At 35.3% G+C, this 16,887-nt stretch overlaps 2 protein-coding genes across 2 annotated transcripts; both read right to left on the reverse strand.

Moving 5' to 3' along the window:
• On the reverse strand, nt 1–2,444 carry RAD52-1 (cobalt ion binding protein). The gene is made up of 4 exons (XM_059595470.2): nt 2,103–2,444; nt 1,974–2,011; nt 1,766–1,860; nt 1–431 (listed from the first exon to the last, which is right to left on the reverse strand). Exons 1-4 carry the CDS (start codon nt 2,399–2,401, stop codon nt 288–290), a joined length of 576 nt encoding a protein of 191 aa, XP_059451453.2. The 5' UTR covers nt 2,402–2,444; the 3' UTR covers nt 1–287.
• A 346-nt stretch (nt 2,445–2,790) lies between these two features.
• On the reverse strand, nt 2,791–5,410 carry LOC132183043 (GDSL-like Lipase/Acylhydrolase superfamily protein). The gene is made up of 5 exons (XM_059596439.2): nt 5,088–5,410; nt 4,155–4,282; nt 3,643–3,885; nt 3,311–3,566; nt 2,791–3,196 (listed from the first exon to the last, which is right to left on the reverse strand). Exons 1-5 carry the CDS (start codon nt 5,371–5,373, stop codon nt 2,976–2,978), a joined length of 1,134 nt encoding a protein of 377 aa, XP_059452422.2. The 5' UTR covers nt 5,374–5,410; the 3' UTR covers nt 2,791–2,975.
• Between the last annotated feature and the right edge of the window lie 11,477 nt (nt 5,411–16,887).

The raw sequence follows: 16,887 nt of genomic DNA on the forward strand, positions 1-16,887 counted from the left end.
TTATGCAAGATATACTTGGAATTTGAATAACAATCAAAAAGATGACATTCCCACCAGGAACTACTAAAAATACTGGCTTAAATACAGGGGTTAATGCTTCAATAGCAGTTGTCTGCTACATTAAAATGAACAAAAAAAGGGGGCTTTTCTTCAGGTTTTCATGAAACTGTTTATCTTGATACAAAACTACACGACAACCAAAAGAACCGAGCCACATTTTAAGCATGATTTCCCCAACACGATGAAAGACAAAACGCAAACTTGCACAGCACAGGGCAAGTGTCTTACTATGACATATCCTCATGGTAAAGATGAAGCCCAAGCCCAAAGCGCGCGCAAGCTCGACGAAATGCCATTGATTCTGCCTTTTGGACAGGATCCCCATAACTTGTGTCATCTACTGAAGCAGTTCCTGTCGATTCCCTAAATATCTTGTGGACGAAAGAGAGGAGAAAAAAAGAAAGTCAGCTCCACTATTCCTGAAACATTATCATTATTTTCAATATAATCATTATAAAACTTCCTCAAGATTTCAGCTATCAGAACATTCTGCGTAAAGCACAAACCCATCACCAAATTAAGGCAAGAAAACCAAATCATTATTCTCTTTATATTGAATGCAAATACAGTCATACCAAATAACAATTACGAACAACTCTGTTATTAACAAAATCCTCCCGGACATGACAAAACATTAACATACAATGCCGGTAACCAATATAGAAAAAAGTACAGATACAGTGAGATGAAGGAAAACATAATTAGCAAACAAAATTGCAATGACCAAGAAACTAGCTCACACTCTAAATCGTTGGTGATTGTCTTCTCTCAATCCTAGATGCAAATGTCTAATATATTTACCACAATGAATATTCAGTCCATGTCCAAGTTGCCTTAAACTACACTCTTCCAAAGTATCTCAACAGTAAAAAATAACTACACAGATAATATTGTGGATTTGTGAATGAAAGGTGAGCCTTTGTGCTCAAAATTGCTTCCAAAACCTCAGTATAGAGAAGTTTAAAACAGTCATTGTTGAAGTCATCAATTAAAAGCTTTCAAGAACGTACCATAAACATCATTAACAGTGCATCCTAGATTTCAGCCACTCATAAGTCAAATTGAGTTCTAATCAAAATCTGATTTGTTTTCCTGAAACCTTTGAAATTTCAAGAGAAACATATACACTACAGTATATTCTACTAGTTCCTCTACTTTTCAAAATGCAAAGATCCCAAAACATCTTAGACCTATAGTCTCTCCAACTACAATCATTATCCAAGTGCCGAACTAGCTAATTCCTTTGAAGTTGATGTGCACCTTCTGTTTGTATGGTATCTTATATCATTGCTATTCCAAACTTCTTGGGAGACAAACACTTAAGAGTAAAAAACATTGCCATTCCAAGTATTGAACTAGCTACATGCAGTTCCAAGTACTTACTCCTTGATATAGTACTAAAATTCACCATTAATGTGAAATATACTGATTAACCCGTCCAAAATTCAATGGTTATTTTCATTGCCACATCAAAGAGTAAGCCCTTGAATGTAAATGTAGCATTTCTCAACATGTTAAGCAACCACTTTAACCCAAAACTTTAAATATATTTCAAGTTCAACCATGTTATATCAATCATGCACACTTGTTACAATGTAACAAACATGTCACAAATAATAAACCAAACCCAAATAGGAGTATTTATTTCAGAGATAAATTCCATGAATGCGACACCATCCATGGAGTGTGAGAGGATGATATATACCTCTGCATCAGTCCCATAGAGAGTCACCCGATAAACGACAGACACAGACTTGCCGTCAACAGAATAGGTAATGCTTCGAACCTCGCCCGACCATTCTACAACCGGTGGCGACAAAATAAGAACTTTGAATCCAGTACTGTAAATAATGAAGTTGTAGACTTCGTACTAATTTTTCAATAAAAATAAAAGTTGGTATCAAGTAACATACCCGGAGCATGTAAATTCAAAATCCGATTAACAAGATGCCTGCATAAAACGAAAACAAAAACTGAAATCGAAAAGGCGAAGAAGAGAAAAAAGAAGGAACAGAAATGTGGTGGACTAGTGGTAGTGGTACCAGGGAACATATTTCATGGAGAAGCCATCTTCGTGGCGGACTTTGACGAGGGAATCAGGGACTTTCTTGTTCAGTTCTTTGAGGATTTCGGAGATTGGCCGACTGATTCCCGAGCTCACTGCTGCGACGTCGTCCTCTGTTTCCGCCACTTGATTAGAAATAGAAGACGACGAAAAGGAGCGGTATTTGTATGGGCTTTGTGCTTGTAAGAGAAGCAGCATCGACTTGAAAGGGCCCGAAGAAGATGAAGCAAAGGAAAGGACTGGTTTTCCCAGGGATTTCATCGATGAAAATGCCATTTTTTTTTTTTTTTTTCTCTTTTTCTTTTGGGTCTCAAGTACAGAGATTTCGAAATCCCTATTTTACAGCGCTCCATAAGGGCAATAGTGTCAAAAAGTTGTATGGGTACGTCCTTGGGCCTCACTGGACCCGGCCGATGCCACCTAGACTTGGCCTGCATGGAAATTTTCTAGCCCAGATCCGGTCCATGGGCCCATTGAAATCTTTTTTTTGTTTTTTTTTTCTTCTTCTTCTTACTTGATAAATCACTTAAAAAAGAATAGACAAGTAATTTTCAATCTTTTTCAAACATAGAACTGCCGGTGGAATTTCCATTGCCGGCATTTCTAAAGTTACTCGAGTTTGTTTTTGTCATTTAGGTATTCTTGACCAGATTACTGGAGTGCGGTCAACAGTACATTGAATTGAAAGTGATATATCATCATGAGATAAAAACATTTAGAAAATTTCTGGAAGAGTAGGCAAACACTATACTTTTACTTACACACAAAGCTGCCATTTGCCAACTTATTGCATGCGAAAAAAAAAAAAAAAAAAATCACGCCAAAAAAGCGAAAAAGAAAAAAGAAAATCTCAGAGTAGAGACATTTGTTGCACGTTGATTGGGTAACTATCTAAGGGTGGACCCGAGAAAGCTCGCCAAGCAAGGATAGCACTCGCAACTTCTGTGGGATGGAAGGCATCCCAGAACACATAGTGGCTCCTGTTTTGGCATGGAACTTGTAATGGCATGCACGTTATTTGCCCCTGGTTCTGCCCAAGTCCACAGCAAGCCCTATCAACAACAGTGAAACCTGCAGCAATGGACCGTCGTTTAGAATTATAGTATTTCTGTTTAGCTATACGACTGAAATACAATTGAGATAACGTTACAATATATAAAAATTAATTGTAATAACATTTGTTACCATAGCTGGCGGGGCTGTTCAGGATGTCACCAAAACAACCATAAGTATTGCCATACACAAAAATTGCACCGGAGTGGTTGGTGTTGAGCTGGTCGACGAGGGATTTGAGCCCCACATTGAAGGTGCCAAGAATCTGATTCACATAGTCCACGCACCTTCCCGGCTGGGCTCGACCGGTGGCTCTCTGGTTAGGGATGCAACCGAGCGGTCCAACTCCTGCCAGCACCAACTTTCTTAATCCTACACTATGCAGCGCCTACAGCATTTTGAGAAAAAAATCATTATATATATAAGCATGTGGAGAAAATAATAAGGATGGTGAAAATAAATACCAAAATTTGGCGGGTGTAGCGGTTGAGGAGAAGGTTGGCAAAATCTGGAGGGTTATAAATGTAGCTAGAAGGATAGATGGAAGGCATGAGGTAGTTGTTGATGTAATCATTGCTTCCAAACACCAAAATGGCTATGGATTTGGCCAGGCATTGGCTCAGGGTCGTCCCATTCATTAATGTTCTTAATTGATTCAAAGTGGCCTGAAAATTCTGCACTTGCTGGCTCAGGCTGTACCTCTCACCCTGCATCCACATCACAATATATATTAATACATTAATTTGCATCAAACAATGTATACTTACATTTGCATGAAACAACTGTCAACATTAAATTGTTTGCATATATGAATGATGTCAATTTAATAGATTGAATTGGAGGAGGGAACAAAAACTCTATCCAAATCGGCAAAACTTTTCGAATTTCCTTCTTCTTCTTCCTTTTTTTATATTTTTTATTTTTTCTGAAATTAAAGAGGAAATTGTCGATAATTTATGTAAATAGAGGAAAGTACATAGTGTTGGCCGGTCTCATCAAGGATACCAGCAGCTGCAGAAGCATAATTCACTCCATGAAGTATTCTGGTTCCAACTGTGTTTGGATCTGCAAAGGCTGGAAGATATGGGATACCCAGCAGCCTCCCTGCAAGCCAAAAATTCAGAAATGAGCTTGCTACTTGCTCTTGCTCAATAAGCTTTTTTTTTTTTTTTTTTAATTGATGAATAGTTTGCCAATATTCATTTAAATCAATAACCATAAACCCTACCAAATATTTGTCAACATATTAATTAACCAATAATCATTTAAATCAATAACCATAAACCCTAGCTACCAAATATTTGACAAATATTGGGTAGCTAGGGTTTATGGTTATTGATTTAAATGATTATTGGTTAATTAATATTCATCAATATTGATGCTCCGACTTTCATAATTCTACACAATTCATTATCTTTTCCTTGAAGATATTTCTTCATTTTTGGGGGAAATGTTAACCTTGTTTTTTTTTTTTTTTTTTAAAAAAAAGGGTTCCTTCAGAAGTGACTCGGACCTAAACTCTTTAATTAATTTTTTTTCCCAACTCTATCTTTTAATCTTGTTCCGTGTTCTTGCGGATCCGCCACCGGAATAACATGCACTAGAGGGGGGAGAGGACAAAGGAGGCAGCCTCATATTATTGGTTGCAAGCACGTAGAGGTTGTACCACCTTATTTATGATTAATAGGTTCTCAGTGCACGTAGAGTTCATATTTTTTGATCCAACAGAGGTGGAATTGAACGAGAAACAGATAGAACAAAGGGGGGAATTAAATCCTATAAATTGAAATGAAAATAATTAATAAAGTTGCTTGCTTGCGAAATATTAAATAATGCAGAAGTGGATCAATAAAGTTGATACGACGCACGTACGTGACATATATAGACAAGGCTGTAGAAAGTTAATTACCAATCATATCAGCAAAGGTTTCGCCATTGGAGAATCTCCCAGAAGGCGCGCCAGTTCTGAAATCGCAGCCATAAGGTAAGTAATTCGATTTCGCTAAGGAGTTGAGGAAGTTGCTGTTACCAACATCAACCAAGGAATCTCCGAACACAAACATAGCTGGAACCCGCTGTGACCCGACAGCTGCCCCATATTGTAGGAATATAAGCATCACCATAGTGGTGGCGAACCAGAGCTTCTGATTGGAAATCATAACCATTTTCTGTACATCTTCCTTCATTATGATCATTTTCAGAAATTTGAAAAAGAGGAAGAAGGGATGATGATCTTTGGAAACGCATATATGAAATCATGAAGGGTGGTGGACAATATAAGGGGCAGCCGGCAAATATTGTCCATTTTGAAACGGCCAAGCAATATGCACGCTATGTGCGCGTTTGTGTGCGCCTTTTCTCCTGCCTTTCTTGCTTCTTTGCATGCATGCGCATCTAATCAAATAAATTTACGTAAAGGTTATACTTTCTAGTAGGCAGCCAATATTGAGCGAATCTCGGGTCCTGTGGACCAAAACCGATCGGCCTAAGAAAGACACATCAGCAGCCAGCAGGCACGCCAAACTGGCATGGATATACATGAATGCCGTTATGGAGGATGTATGTTAAGCTGTAAAGATTAAGAATTTAAGAGGGTGAAGGGATCAATCCTACACTACAAAAAACAGGATGGTTACTACGTGGGCCATGGCAAACAGTAACCAAATTTTGTCACGTCAGTAATTATTGATGTGTTAAAAGTGACACGTCAACAAATTTTTTTTTGACGTATTGAATATGATACGTCAATATTTATTAACGTGTTATATTCAACACGTTAGGATTTCCTAACGTGTCAATATTTGACACGTCAGAAAATTTAAATTAATTTAATTTTTTAAAATTATATATTTATATATTTCCGACGTGCTAGTTTTAGCATGTCAGAAATTTCTGACATGCTAAAACTAGCACGTCAGTATTTTTTTTTAATATCAGGTTTATATATATATATATATATATATATATATATATATATATATATATATATATATTTCTGATGTGCAGCAAGTCAGAAATTTCTGACGTGTTACAACCAACACGTCAGCATTTCTTCTTATTATTATTATTTTTATATCAAGTTTATATATATATATGGTCCATTTCTGACATGTTAGTTTTAGCATGTCAGAAATTTCTGATGGGCCAAAACCAGCACGTCAGTATTTCTTAATTTTTTATTTTTATATTAAGTTTTTATATATATATTTCTGACGCGCTAAAACTAGCACGTCAAAAAAAAAAAAAAAACTGGACATTCAACTTTAATTTTCTCTCTTTCTTCCCTCTTTTATTATTTATTCTTTCCCCAGATCTTCTTTCCCTCTCTCAATCTCCCTCTTCTCTCTCAATCTCTCTGAATCTCCCTCTTCTCTCTCAATCTCTTTGCACGGCAGCAGAGCAAGAAGAAAAGCAGATCACGAAGAAGAAAAACAAAAGGAGAAGAGAAGATCGAAGAAGAGAAGCAGAAGAAAAAAAAAAAAAAAAAGAAGAGAAGAATATTGAAGAAGAGAGATTTTTGATTTGAAGAAGCTTTAATTTGGTTTATTTTGATTTGATTTGAGAGATTTTTGATTTGAAGAGAATAAGATCGAAGAAGCATAAGATTTATTTTTTGATTTGGGTTTTTGATTTTTTGGGTTTGAGTTTTTGAAAAATGGAGGAAAGAAGAGAGAGAGAGAGAGTGAAAATGGAGGAGAGAAGAGATCAGGGAGAGAGTTGGTATATATATATATTATTTTAATTGAAAAATCATCTAAATTAATAAATTTTTTAATTGAAAAAAAAAATCCAGAAAAAATTTTAAAAAAGAAAAATTATTATTTTTAAATAAATTTTAAATTACTGATGTGTCAATTTTGACACGTCAGGAAATTTACTGACGTGTCAAAATTTGACACGTCAGAAATTTTTTTTGACATGTCAGAAAGTGACACGTCAGAAAATTATGACGTGTTACATCTGCCACATCAGAAAATTCTGACGTGTTATCATAAATTTTTCGTTTCTGACACCCATAATTTTCACGCCCGAAACACGTCAAAAATGCCCCATCAGAAGAATTTTCTGATGTGTTAGACCACTTGACACATTAGAAAACTTATGTTAGCAAAAAATTGGTTTTTTGTAGTGCTAATTGTGGAAATCAAAGCTAGTTTAAAAGTAAATAATCCGGGATTTGGTTTAAAATCATATTTTTTGTATGTAAAATTGCAATGTCAAATATATGCGCTCTTAATTAGCTAACTACTTTTATTTAAGCACAAGACAATAGTTTTATCAACAAGAAATACTCTTTGAGAAAGTTTTTCCACTAAACCCTATAATCTTAAAGAGTTTTTTAGAATTTATAAAAAGAGTTGTGAAATCTTGTGTTTGTAGATTCAGCTTCTCACTCGTCACTTTGCATCTCTATCATATATATATATATATATAAAGAGAGAGCTCTTCTGTGTTTGCCATATTTACAGTATCTTGTGGCAAGATTTTATATATTTGTCATAGATGGGTGAGATTCTTGCTTACTCGAATTTTTGTTGCTAACTAAAATTTAATGCCATCTTGTGTGATTATTGCTTTCTTGGTATTTGATTAATTACTCGAATAAGTAGTAGTGTTTTACTTGATTTTGTCGAATTTAATTCATATATAGAAAGTAGTTTGGCCCAACAACGTAACGGCAGTGCATAAACTAGCTAGTTGGAATATAATCTGAAGGTTTTTATTATAAGTTGGGTTGGGCTTGAAATTGTGTTTCACATCAAGGCTTTCAAAACGTTGAGTCCGATAAACTATAAGTCACTAAATAATTGAAGAGGTATAAGAATATTCTTTTTTTTTTTTTTTTTTTTTTGGGTTGAAGATATTTAATGCCACGTCAGATCTCTAGTCGAGTTTGCTTTTCTTCAGGACCATGTGTTTTACTTTTCGGCCTTGCTAGTTTAGCTTCTACTATAATTAGAATGTGTATATAATTGGGTGTAGGGCAAAGAAGATTTGCATAATCACTAAAGTCTCTTCATTGAGCAGGAGATCGACTTGATGTCTGGTTGTCTATCTTGAACCATCTTTTCCCACGTTTGGGAAAGCATGAAAATGAGTGAATTATATTTGCTTCGCATTATAGCCCATGAGACATGTAATGCCTATTGTCAGGCAAGTTGCATTCATTATGTTCCAAAAAAAAAAAAAAAAAAAAACATTATTAATTATAATACACCCTCTCCATTTCGGAAAGGACCGGATCTTCTCAAGTCCATTATGGATGGGAGAGTATCCAGTTTATGGTTAAAATTTTTAAAAAGAAATCTTAAAGCCACAAATGGGACACATATACACTAATAAAATGAATAATAAAATATTATTTTAAATTTTTTTTAAAAAATTAACAAAAAAAAATAAGGGGATAGCCGGGCCGGCCAAGGGGTGGCCGAACCACCCCTAGCCTATGGGGTGGTTCGGTCACCCCCATCTTGCAAAAAGGGGGTGGCCGAACCATCCCCGCTAAGAGCTTGCCATCCCCTTTAGGCTAAGGAGCCACCCCCAAGGGCAAACCTTTTTTTTTTTTTTAATTTTATTTATTATTATTTTTTTTTATCTTGGCCCTTGGGAGTGGCCGGCCACCCCCTATAGTGGCCAACCACTCATTTATTTTTTTATTAATTTGTTTTTTTAGTTTTTTTAAATTAAATAATATTTTATTATTATTTTTATTAGTGTGATATGTATCATATTTGTACCCCTAGGACTTCTAAGAAGAAATCCTAGACATGAACTGGATATTTTCCAGTCCATTATGGATTGAAGAGGATCCTGTTTCGAAATAGAATTATCTCCATTTCATTTGAAATAGAGAGAATCCGGCCATTTAGTGTAAAATGAGGGATACTATTGTAAATTTTATCTTTCAACTTTAATATTAAGACAATATTACCCCTCATTTTACACTAAATGGATACTCTCAATTTCAACTAAAATGGAGAGGATCTTGTTCCCTTCATTTCATGGTTAAGATTTAAAGTTGATGTATTTAATAGTTTACATTATTTTACATTTTTAAATTTTTTTTAAAAGATGTATTAACATTGATATACACCGTTAGATGCATTAACTTTAAATCCCGACTATGAAATAAGTATCATTTAAAATGGAGAGAATCCTATTAATATTAATTTAAGGGTTAAACTCACTCGAACAAACTTCTAAGAAGCTACTTACGGGGTTTCAACTTGAAACAATTTGATGGGATATGATCATTGACGCTACAATGATAACAAGTCGGAACAAAATTCTGATATGATTTTTTTTAAGAGGGGTTAGAATTACCTAGACTTAGGTTTAGAAACAACGTCAGAAACGACAACCTTTTTGCTCATTGACAGTAGAAACAACAACCATTTTTCCTTTCGTGACGGGAGGAGAACATGATGAAGAAGGGATGGAAGCTCTCATAGCAATATATCCCAAGTCTCCTTTGGCACTATATTAGGCCTTTTAAGATTCAACAATTTATCAAGTTGTACACTTTTAGAATTGTCAAGTTCATTCTCAAGTGTCTTGCTTTTCTCATTTAGCACAACATTTGAGTTTTCATTTTTCAACCAAAGCATCTGAATGATCATTAGGTTTTTGAAGTAAAACTCTTTTCTTATGCTCAACTTTATTAAGCTTTTTAAAGGAAATTTTATTGATTTTAATCAATTTAGCACATTCCTTAAACAACTTATTATATGCATGGCATATGAAGCTTAATTATCTTCGTTATCTAAATCTTCTAACTTGAGGACTCGCATTAAGGATCTAAGATCTGTTCGTGACAACAAAGGTCATGGATCTCACTCAAGAAATTAATCCTAACATATTAAACCTCGCTTTTATACTAATTGATAAATGATATTAAGACCGGCCCCAAACAACACCAAGATTGGGGTAAATATGTATGTTGCAGAATATTGATATGCCAAATAAAAAATTATTCAACTACCGTATGTATGAAAGTTCTAAAACAATCAATACAACAATATGGTAACAAAGTGAAAACCCTTTGAAAAAGTACTTCTCACAGGTAAAAACCAACTGGGACAACCTAATTTGAGAAATCAATTATTAAGAGTAATTTAGTTGTACAAGCAAATCGCACTTATAAAACCTTTGTAATAGACCCTCCCTTATACCAGGCAAGCGACTCACTTACCTCCTGCCGTAGTAGCTAGGTAGCAGCAAAACCTCTGGGCAATTCTTCTCTTTGATTTTGTTTATCAAAACTCCAGTAGAGTGAAAGTGTGTTTTTGTGCTTGGTTGTGGTTTACAACAAAATCTCTGAAAGAGATTATCTATGAAGGCTTAAGGATTAAGAGTTCTCTCTTAGCATACTGAATTATGGCCTAACACCCTCTTTGAAAATCATGCAAGTCAGTCCTTATATAGGCCTTGAGAAAACTTGAGGCTTAGATTAAAGTTAGTGCATGTACAAAAATTGTGTAGCGTGTTGGAGCGGGTATATACCGGCCATCAATCAAATGTTTCTATGGCTCCTCTATTCGAACTGGTATCAACCGCATTTTACTTGGATGTTTTGATAACTCAATTTTTTTCGTCTATTGTGTGCTCCGTTCGAACTTGTATCACCTGGGCTTCAACCAGATTACAATTGGGGCATTCTATCTATTTTTTCAACCTTATGTTAACAATTTGTTTTTACCTAGTGGACATTTGAATTGGAAATCTTTGTGAAGTACAAAGTTCTAGAATTTTGAATCAGCTTTCTAACACCAGCAAACATGCTTTCATAGGATGTCAGAATAAAAAATATATGGTTGTTGTACTCCGACTAAGTCTATACTGGACTGCATTGATAAGCTTGAATTCTCCATGTTTTTATCAACTATATTACACCAAATTAACTCTACACCTATAATTTACAACCAAACATGTTTTGATATTGAATTTTGTCAACACTAAAAACCTAAAGTTTTCACTTGCTATTTGAATTGTTTAATCTTTATCACTCACTTGCATGTAGATTGAAGTATTATGTTGTTTATTTAAAGATGATATTGATCATCAAAAAAAATAAAAAATCAAGAGATTCTTTCTGCAACGGCCATTTTGTTTGAAGAAGGTTTAATCTTTTAAAATGTGATGTTTTACAGGAATATATAAGTTTTTAATTAGTAACGTTTCAACAGTAAACGTCACTTTTCTCAAATTCTCAACCCTATGTTTTTTGATTTTTTGAAGCGTCATTATCAAAACGTTACTACTTGAATAGTAACTTTTTTTTGGGTAAAAAACGCCACTCTTCACTCGTAACAATTTGGGTGTTTTTATTTGTAGTGAGAAGTTATTTCTCAAACCATTTTGTTTGAAGGAGGCCTAAATTAGGTACCTAAATTGAATATATATATATATATATATATATATATATATATAGTTGGCACATCACAAGGCCTCAAATGTTCAAAATATATACATCACTTGGTGCCAGAAGGGTATGTCAATGTGTCGTTTGCTACACATCACCACCACCGAGGCATGCGATATTGTCTTGTAAATCATGAAGTAAGGAGAGACACTTAAATCTTTGAAGCACTATATATATATATATATATATATATATATATATATATATATATATAGTTGGCACATCACAAGGCCTCAAATGTTCAAAATATATACATCCCATGTACGTTCTGATATATGTTGGTGACGAATCCTTTATCTTGTCTGGCATGGCATCACTTGGTGCCAGAAGGGTATGTCAATGTGTCGTTTGCTACACATCACCACCACCGAGGCATGCGATATTGTCTAGTAAAGCATGAAGTAAGGAGAGATCCTTAAATCTCTGAAGCACTACCATTCAATAGCTTAGCCTAGCCTAGCTATGTCGTCAACATCAGATTTGATTTTCATCACCCTTATCATCTTCCCCCTGTTCTTCAAATTCTCCCATGATTGTTTTCATTATAATTCACCTACCTAGTCATCAAGCTTTTGACGCTCAAGCTGAAACTCCTTTTTTTTTTTTTTGTCCTTTCTTAATTTGGTGCAACCACCCAATCCAAGCTCCCAGCATCCCACAAATAAGATCATCGCCTCAGAAGCAAATCTGCAGAACCCTCTCTCACAGAACGCAGCAAGATGAGATCATATTCATAGCACAGAAAAGAGACCAAATATCGCTTCTACAGTCCTGTGCTTTCCTTAATTGTCCCTATCCCGTAACAATTTTTTCATATATGACAACGTTAATTCCGAGCTACGGAACTCCATGCGATCGAATGCCACTAGATTTCTCATGACGCTTTAAAGGAATGGCTAAGATGATGACAACACAATTTCTGTAAAAAAATTCCCAATTTTTTGAGTGGTTGAGCATATATATATATATGGAAAAAATATATATATTTTTTATTAATACTATTAAAAATTCACTTATTATCACATGATGCTTTTAGAAATTGAGTTAGAATTTTTTTTACAACCATTGATAAATTTGGAGGTAATTTTTGTCCTCTTATTTTTTGCCCAACTTTGTTATATGTTTTTTTTTTCTTCTTTTTTTCCTTTCTTTGCATTTTGGTGTACATTTTCGCTAAAGAGTTAATTAAGCATGCTTCATCTACCATTAATTAAAAAAAATTACTAATGGTAAATAGAGTATACGTACCAACTCAACGAAAATTTACGTGAATGAACACAAAAATGTAAAGAAGTAATATTTTTTTTTTTTGTTCTCAGTGCACGGTGCACTTGACTTTAACATGTCGACGGAGACTTAAAAGAAAACATATTTAATTTTTACCATTTGAAAGGAGCGGTTAAGAATGGAAAAGTGACACACTTTGCTCAAAGTCTTCGTATAATATATATACTATTAATTTGCATAATCAAAGGAGATCTCTCTCTCTCACACAGAAAGAAAGACGCACTCACATGTACACAAGGCTACATTTGGGATCTTCATAATCAATTATGGTATAGTTGTTGACTAGTAGTTTTGTCACTATATGTTTTCCTCGCCACTGGATAAGATAGTATATACTTCAAAGTACGTTGACAGCCGATAGTGCAAATAATTTGTTTTGTTTTTTTGTTTTTTTTTTTTCTCCTTTTAACCACAATTAAATGGCAAATCTTAAGTACGATCGATGGATTGAGGTGATGAATATGTCAATTGCTTGCTCTCTTCATCCAACCGGAGAGAAGGCTCCATTTTTCTTTTTCCAAGAGCTTTGACCAATGGTGCCAAAAGGGTATATATATAAATATAAAACATCCTCTGTACGTATAAGGTCACTAGTGGTCTAGTGTCCTCTTGAATAAGTCAGCTAATAATGTAGAAGAGAAACAAGAAAAGGGCATGCAGAATGATACTGTCTGGTTGACATGCACTAGTGAGTATCTCAGCGTCCGAATTATGTTGGAATAATATATAACCAAAATGCGTAGCATACTTTTGTAATAATTATGTTCATACATAAATATAATCTTCTCTTTCAAGAGTCATCATGCCACTAGTTGCCGTCTTGGTGACGAATTCTCATTTCATCTCAGCCATGATCGATTTCTTTTGAGGGCCGGGGAGGCTGTATAAAACGTGTAGGATTTAAAAAACCAACAAAATCAACACCACTTTCTTTGATAAATGTATAATTATTGATCTTTTGAGCATGTGGCTTTTTTTTTTTCGTCGTTACAATAACCCACCATATATATACCATGATTGTTTGGTTGATTTAATTAATGTGTATATATATATATATAGTGCTCATGAGTTTGTTGATGAATGGATAGGGTACACCTAATAAATTATAAGTATATTGGTGATGTGGCATCCTCATTTATTTATTTCAAGTATATATGTTAGGTCTTAAAAATTGACCATATTCGATGATCAAAACTAGAGTTGTAAAACCTTTCAACACCTAAACTTTTTAGTGTAAAAAGTTAGTCTTTCAAGCTTTAGTTGTGACACTGTCACCAAACTGTCACCTTGATGTACTAAAGTGAATCGTAGATAGACTTCAAAAAAACCAACCCAAGAGCACCGTTACCTAAACCGTCACCTGGATTTGATGACAATAGCTGCTCCAAAGGACTTCCAAAGAGCTCCATCGCCCGAACCGTTACTTGGTCCATGATGACAATGTTTGCTCTAGAGGGCTTCTAGAGATCTCATCTCTGTCATCGGGTCCATGCTAACACTTTCGAGTTGTCATTGAAAGTTAGCAATGAAACCCTAGTGATTGTACTAATGTAATTCAAGCCATGTTGAAATCGCTAGAAAACTTGTAGTAAAAATGTGATGCAGCATGATTTAGTGGGCTACAACGAAGAACATCAATAAGCAGCGAATAAATAATTCTAAATCTTGAGTCTATCAATAATCTGAGAATTCTTCTCAAAATATAAAGTTTATCTATGATTTCAAGGAAAATAATAAAGAAAACTCACCTATGAGTAATTCTTATTCAGCAAAATTCAATAAACAACATAAATTGTTTTCTCTGAAGGTTATAAGCATATATTTATAGTCTAAAACCCTAAACCTGATAAAATATGACATAAATACCCCAAAACCCTAAACCTAATGAAATAACGAAATAAAGACTCTCAAAACTCTAACCCTAATAAAATAATAACATAAAGTTGGTTTAGAAAATAAAACAAACTGACAGCTACGCAATCTGCATCATTCTCCCCTTGTTGGAGAGAATTTATCCTCGAATTCGGCTAGTTCTTTTCACGGTCCTTCAGATGTACAGTCAACTCATTCCACTCGCCGTTCTTCAAGATCAAGACAAGGTAACATCCCACAATAAGCGTGACGCTTCTCATCATCGAAGTACCTCGATGTTTGTCGTGAAATCCCCACACACCCCTTTGATGTGTAGATTTGTCATGCTTCTCTCGCGCTTTGCGCTTCCCACAATCCATGAGAATCCCCAAAGAACTCATAAAGACCCTTTCAATCTTTAACAGAAAAGTATTTTCCACCATATAGATCTCATCACAATTTTGGTTAGAATAATTTGATAAAATAGCATCTATCCCAATGAAATCAACATAGTCAATTGACTCAACATTAAAATAGAAGACTTTATCTTCGTGGCTCTTATTAGGCACATAATATGTAGAATTGTCCCCAAAAAGTGCAAAACTATCCAAAAGATTTACCTCTTTCAAGGGTTCCTCTTCTTCATGAAAAATTGCGATACTCTCTGAAAGGTTTACCTCTTACACTTGTTCCCCCAATTCTCCAAGCTTTTTAGGACTCTTAATGTCATGCGGATGATTAGGAACATTTGACCCCGGCACCAAATCAAGTTGAAGCTGAATGTCTCGCAATGATGGTACCGCTTTCGGTAATTCTGCTCGGACCACATTGACAAATCTTCCCAACAACTCCTTTATCGGCCATGGTACCACTCCCTTGATGCTGCTTTCTATGTCCGTCAACTCTTGCTTGGCTACAAAGGATTGATCATCCCCTTGTGAAGGTTTTGGCTCCACCCATGAGCTATGTAGCAACGTCAATTTGGTTTTACCCAACATGAAGCTGTACGTGTTCTTTGTTTCATCATAGATAGTAGCTTTATCATCTTGCCATGGCTTGCCCAATAACAGGTGACACGTCTCCATGTCGACCACATCACACCATACAATATCTTTATATTTAGCTCCAATGGAAAAGGACATTATACAACGTTTAAAAACCGTTACCCCGTTTTCTTTTGTGAGCCACTCCAATTGATAGGGAGTAGGATGTTTCTTGGTCTCAAGCCCCAACTTGTGAATTGCTTCCTCCAAGACTATATTCTCTTGACTCCTTGGATCAATGATAAGCTTGGCCCCCTTGCCTCCCGTGTTGCATATAGTTTGAAATGGTCAGCATGTACGTTTAATGTATCGGGACACCAAACGACACTTGATCTCCGCCCCCTCCTTAGGCACCAACTCCGCCATCTTCCTAGGTACTTCTTTTTGTGGAAATTTTTTATTTTTTTCTGCCACCATGAACTCTTTAGGTTGCAAGCAACTTTGAAATTCCGGTGTATCGAGTTTGAATCTACTCACCTGCTGATTGGCATGAGCTTGCACAAGGTGCTGACGTCCTTGCGTTTGGCGCTCCATAAACAGGTTTCTAGATTCATTCCCATTGTGACGACACCAGTCGGATACTTGGGTAGTGAGATCTTCAATTTGATCACTCATAGTCCTAAGTCTATCCTCCTTGTATTGCCACCACTCTGCATTAGATTTGTCTTCCGCCTCTGGGAATCACGGTCTTGGTTGGTGATGACAACCGTTCGGTCGAACGATTGCCGTTTGCTCCCTACGTGTTGCCTTCGTATGCACGTGCACCTCGTTCATGTCTGTAAAGCGGTTGCTCTTCCCCATTCATGGAAAGTAACTGAGCTCTATACCAACTAATGCAACGTAACTTAGTGGGCTGCAACGAAGAACATCAATAAGCAGCTGATAAATAATTCTAAATCTTGAGTCTATCAATGATCTAAGAATTCTTCTCAAAATATAGAGTTTATCTATGATTTCAAGGAAAAATATGAAGAAAATTCACCTATGAGTAATTCGTATTCAACAAATTTCAATAAAGAACATAAACTATTTTCTCTGGATGCTATAAGCATATATTTATAGTCTAAAACCCTGAACCTAATAAAATATGACATAAATATCCCAAA

Source organism: Corylus avellana, chromosome 5 (assembly GCF_965113065.1).
Source record: "Corylus avellana chromosome 5, dhCorAvel1.hap1.2, whole genome shotgun sequence".
Lineage (NCBI taxonomy): Eukaryota > Viridiplantae > Streptophyta > Magnoliopsida > Fagales > Betulaceae > Corylus > Corylus avellana.

Bases quoted from the DNA above. Each gene is read 5' to 3' on its own strand.
- LOC132183043 (XM_059596439.2), bottom strand. From the start codon at position 5,373: ATGATCATAATGAAGGAAGATGTACAGAAAATGGTTATGATTTCCAAT. The intron at 4,283-5,087 runs GTAATTAACTTT...TTTGGCTTGCAG, and splicing joins AACCTTTGCTGATATGATTG to GGAGGCTGCTGGGTATCCCA. The intron at 3,567-3,642 runs GTATTTATTTTC...AAAATGCTGTAG, and splicing joins GCTACACCCGCCAAATTTTG to GCGCTGCATAGTGTAGGATT.
- RAD52-1 (XM_059595470.2), bottom strand. From the start codon at position 2,401: ATGGCATTTTCATCGATGAAATCCCTGGGAAAACCAGTCCTTTCCTTT. The intron at 2,012-2,102 runs GTACCACTACCA...CGTTTTATGCAG, and splicing joins TCCATGAAATATGTTCCCTG to GCATCTTGTTAATCGGATTT. The intron at 1,861-1,973 runs GTATGTTACTTG...CACCGGTTGTAG, and splicing joins TTTGAATTTACATGCTCCGG to AATGGTCGGGCGAGGTTCGA.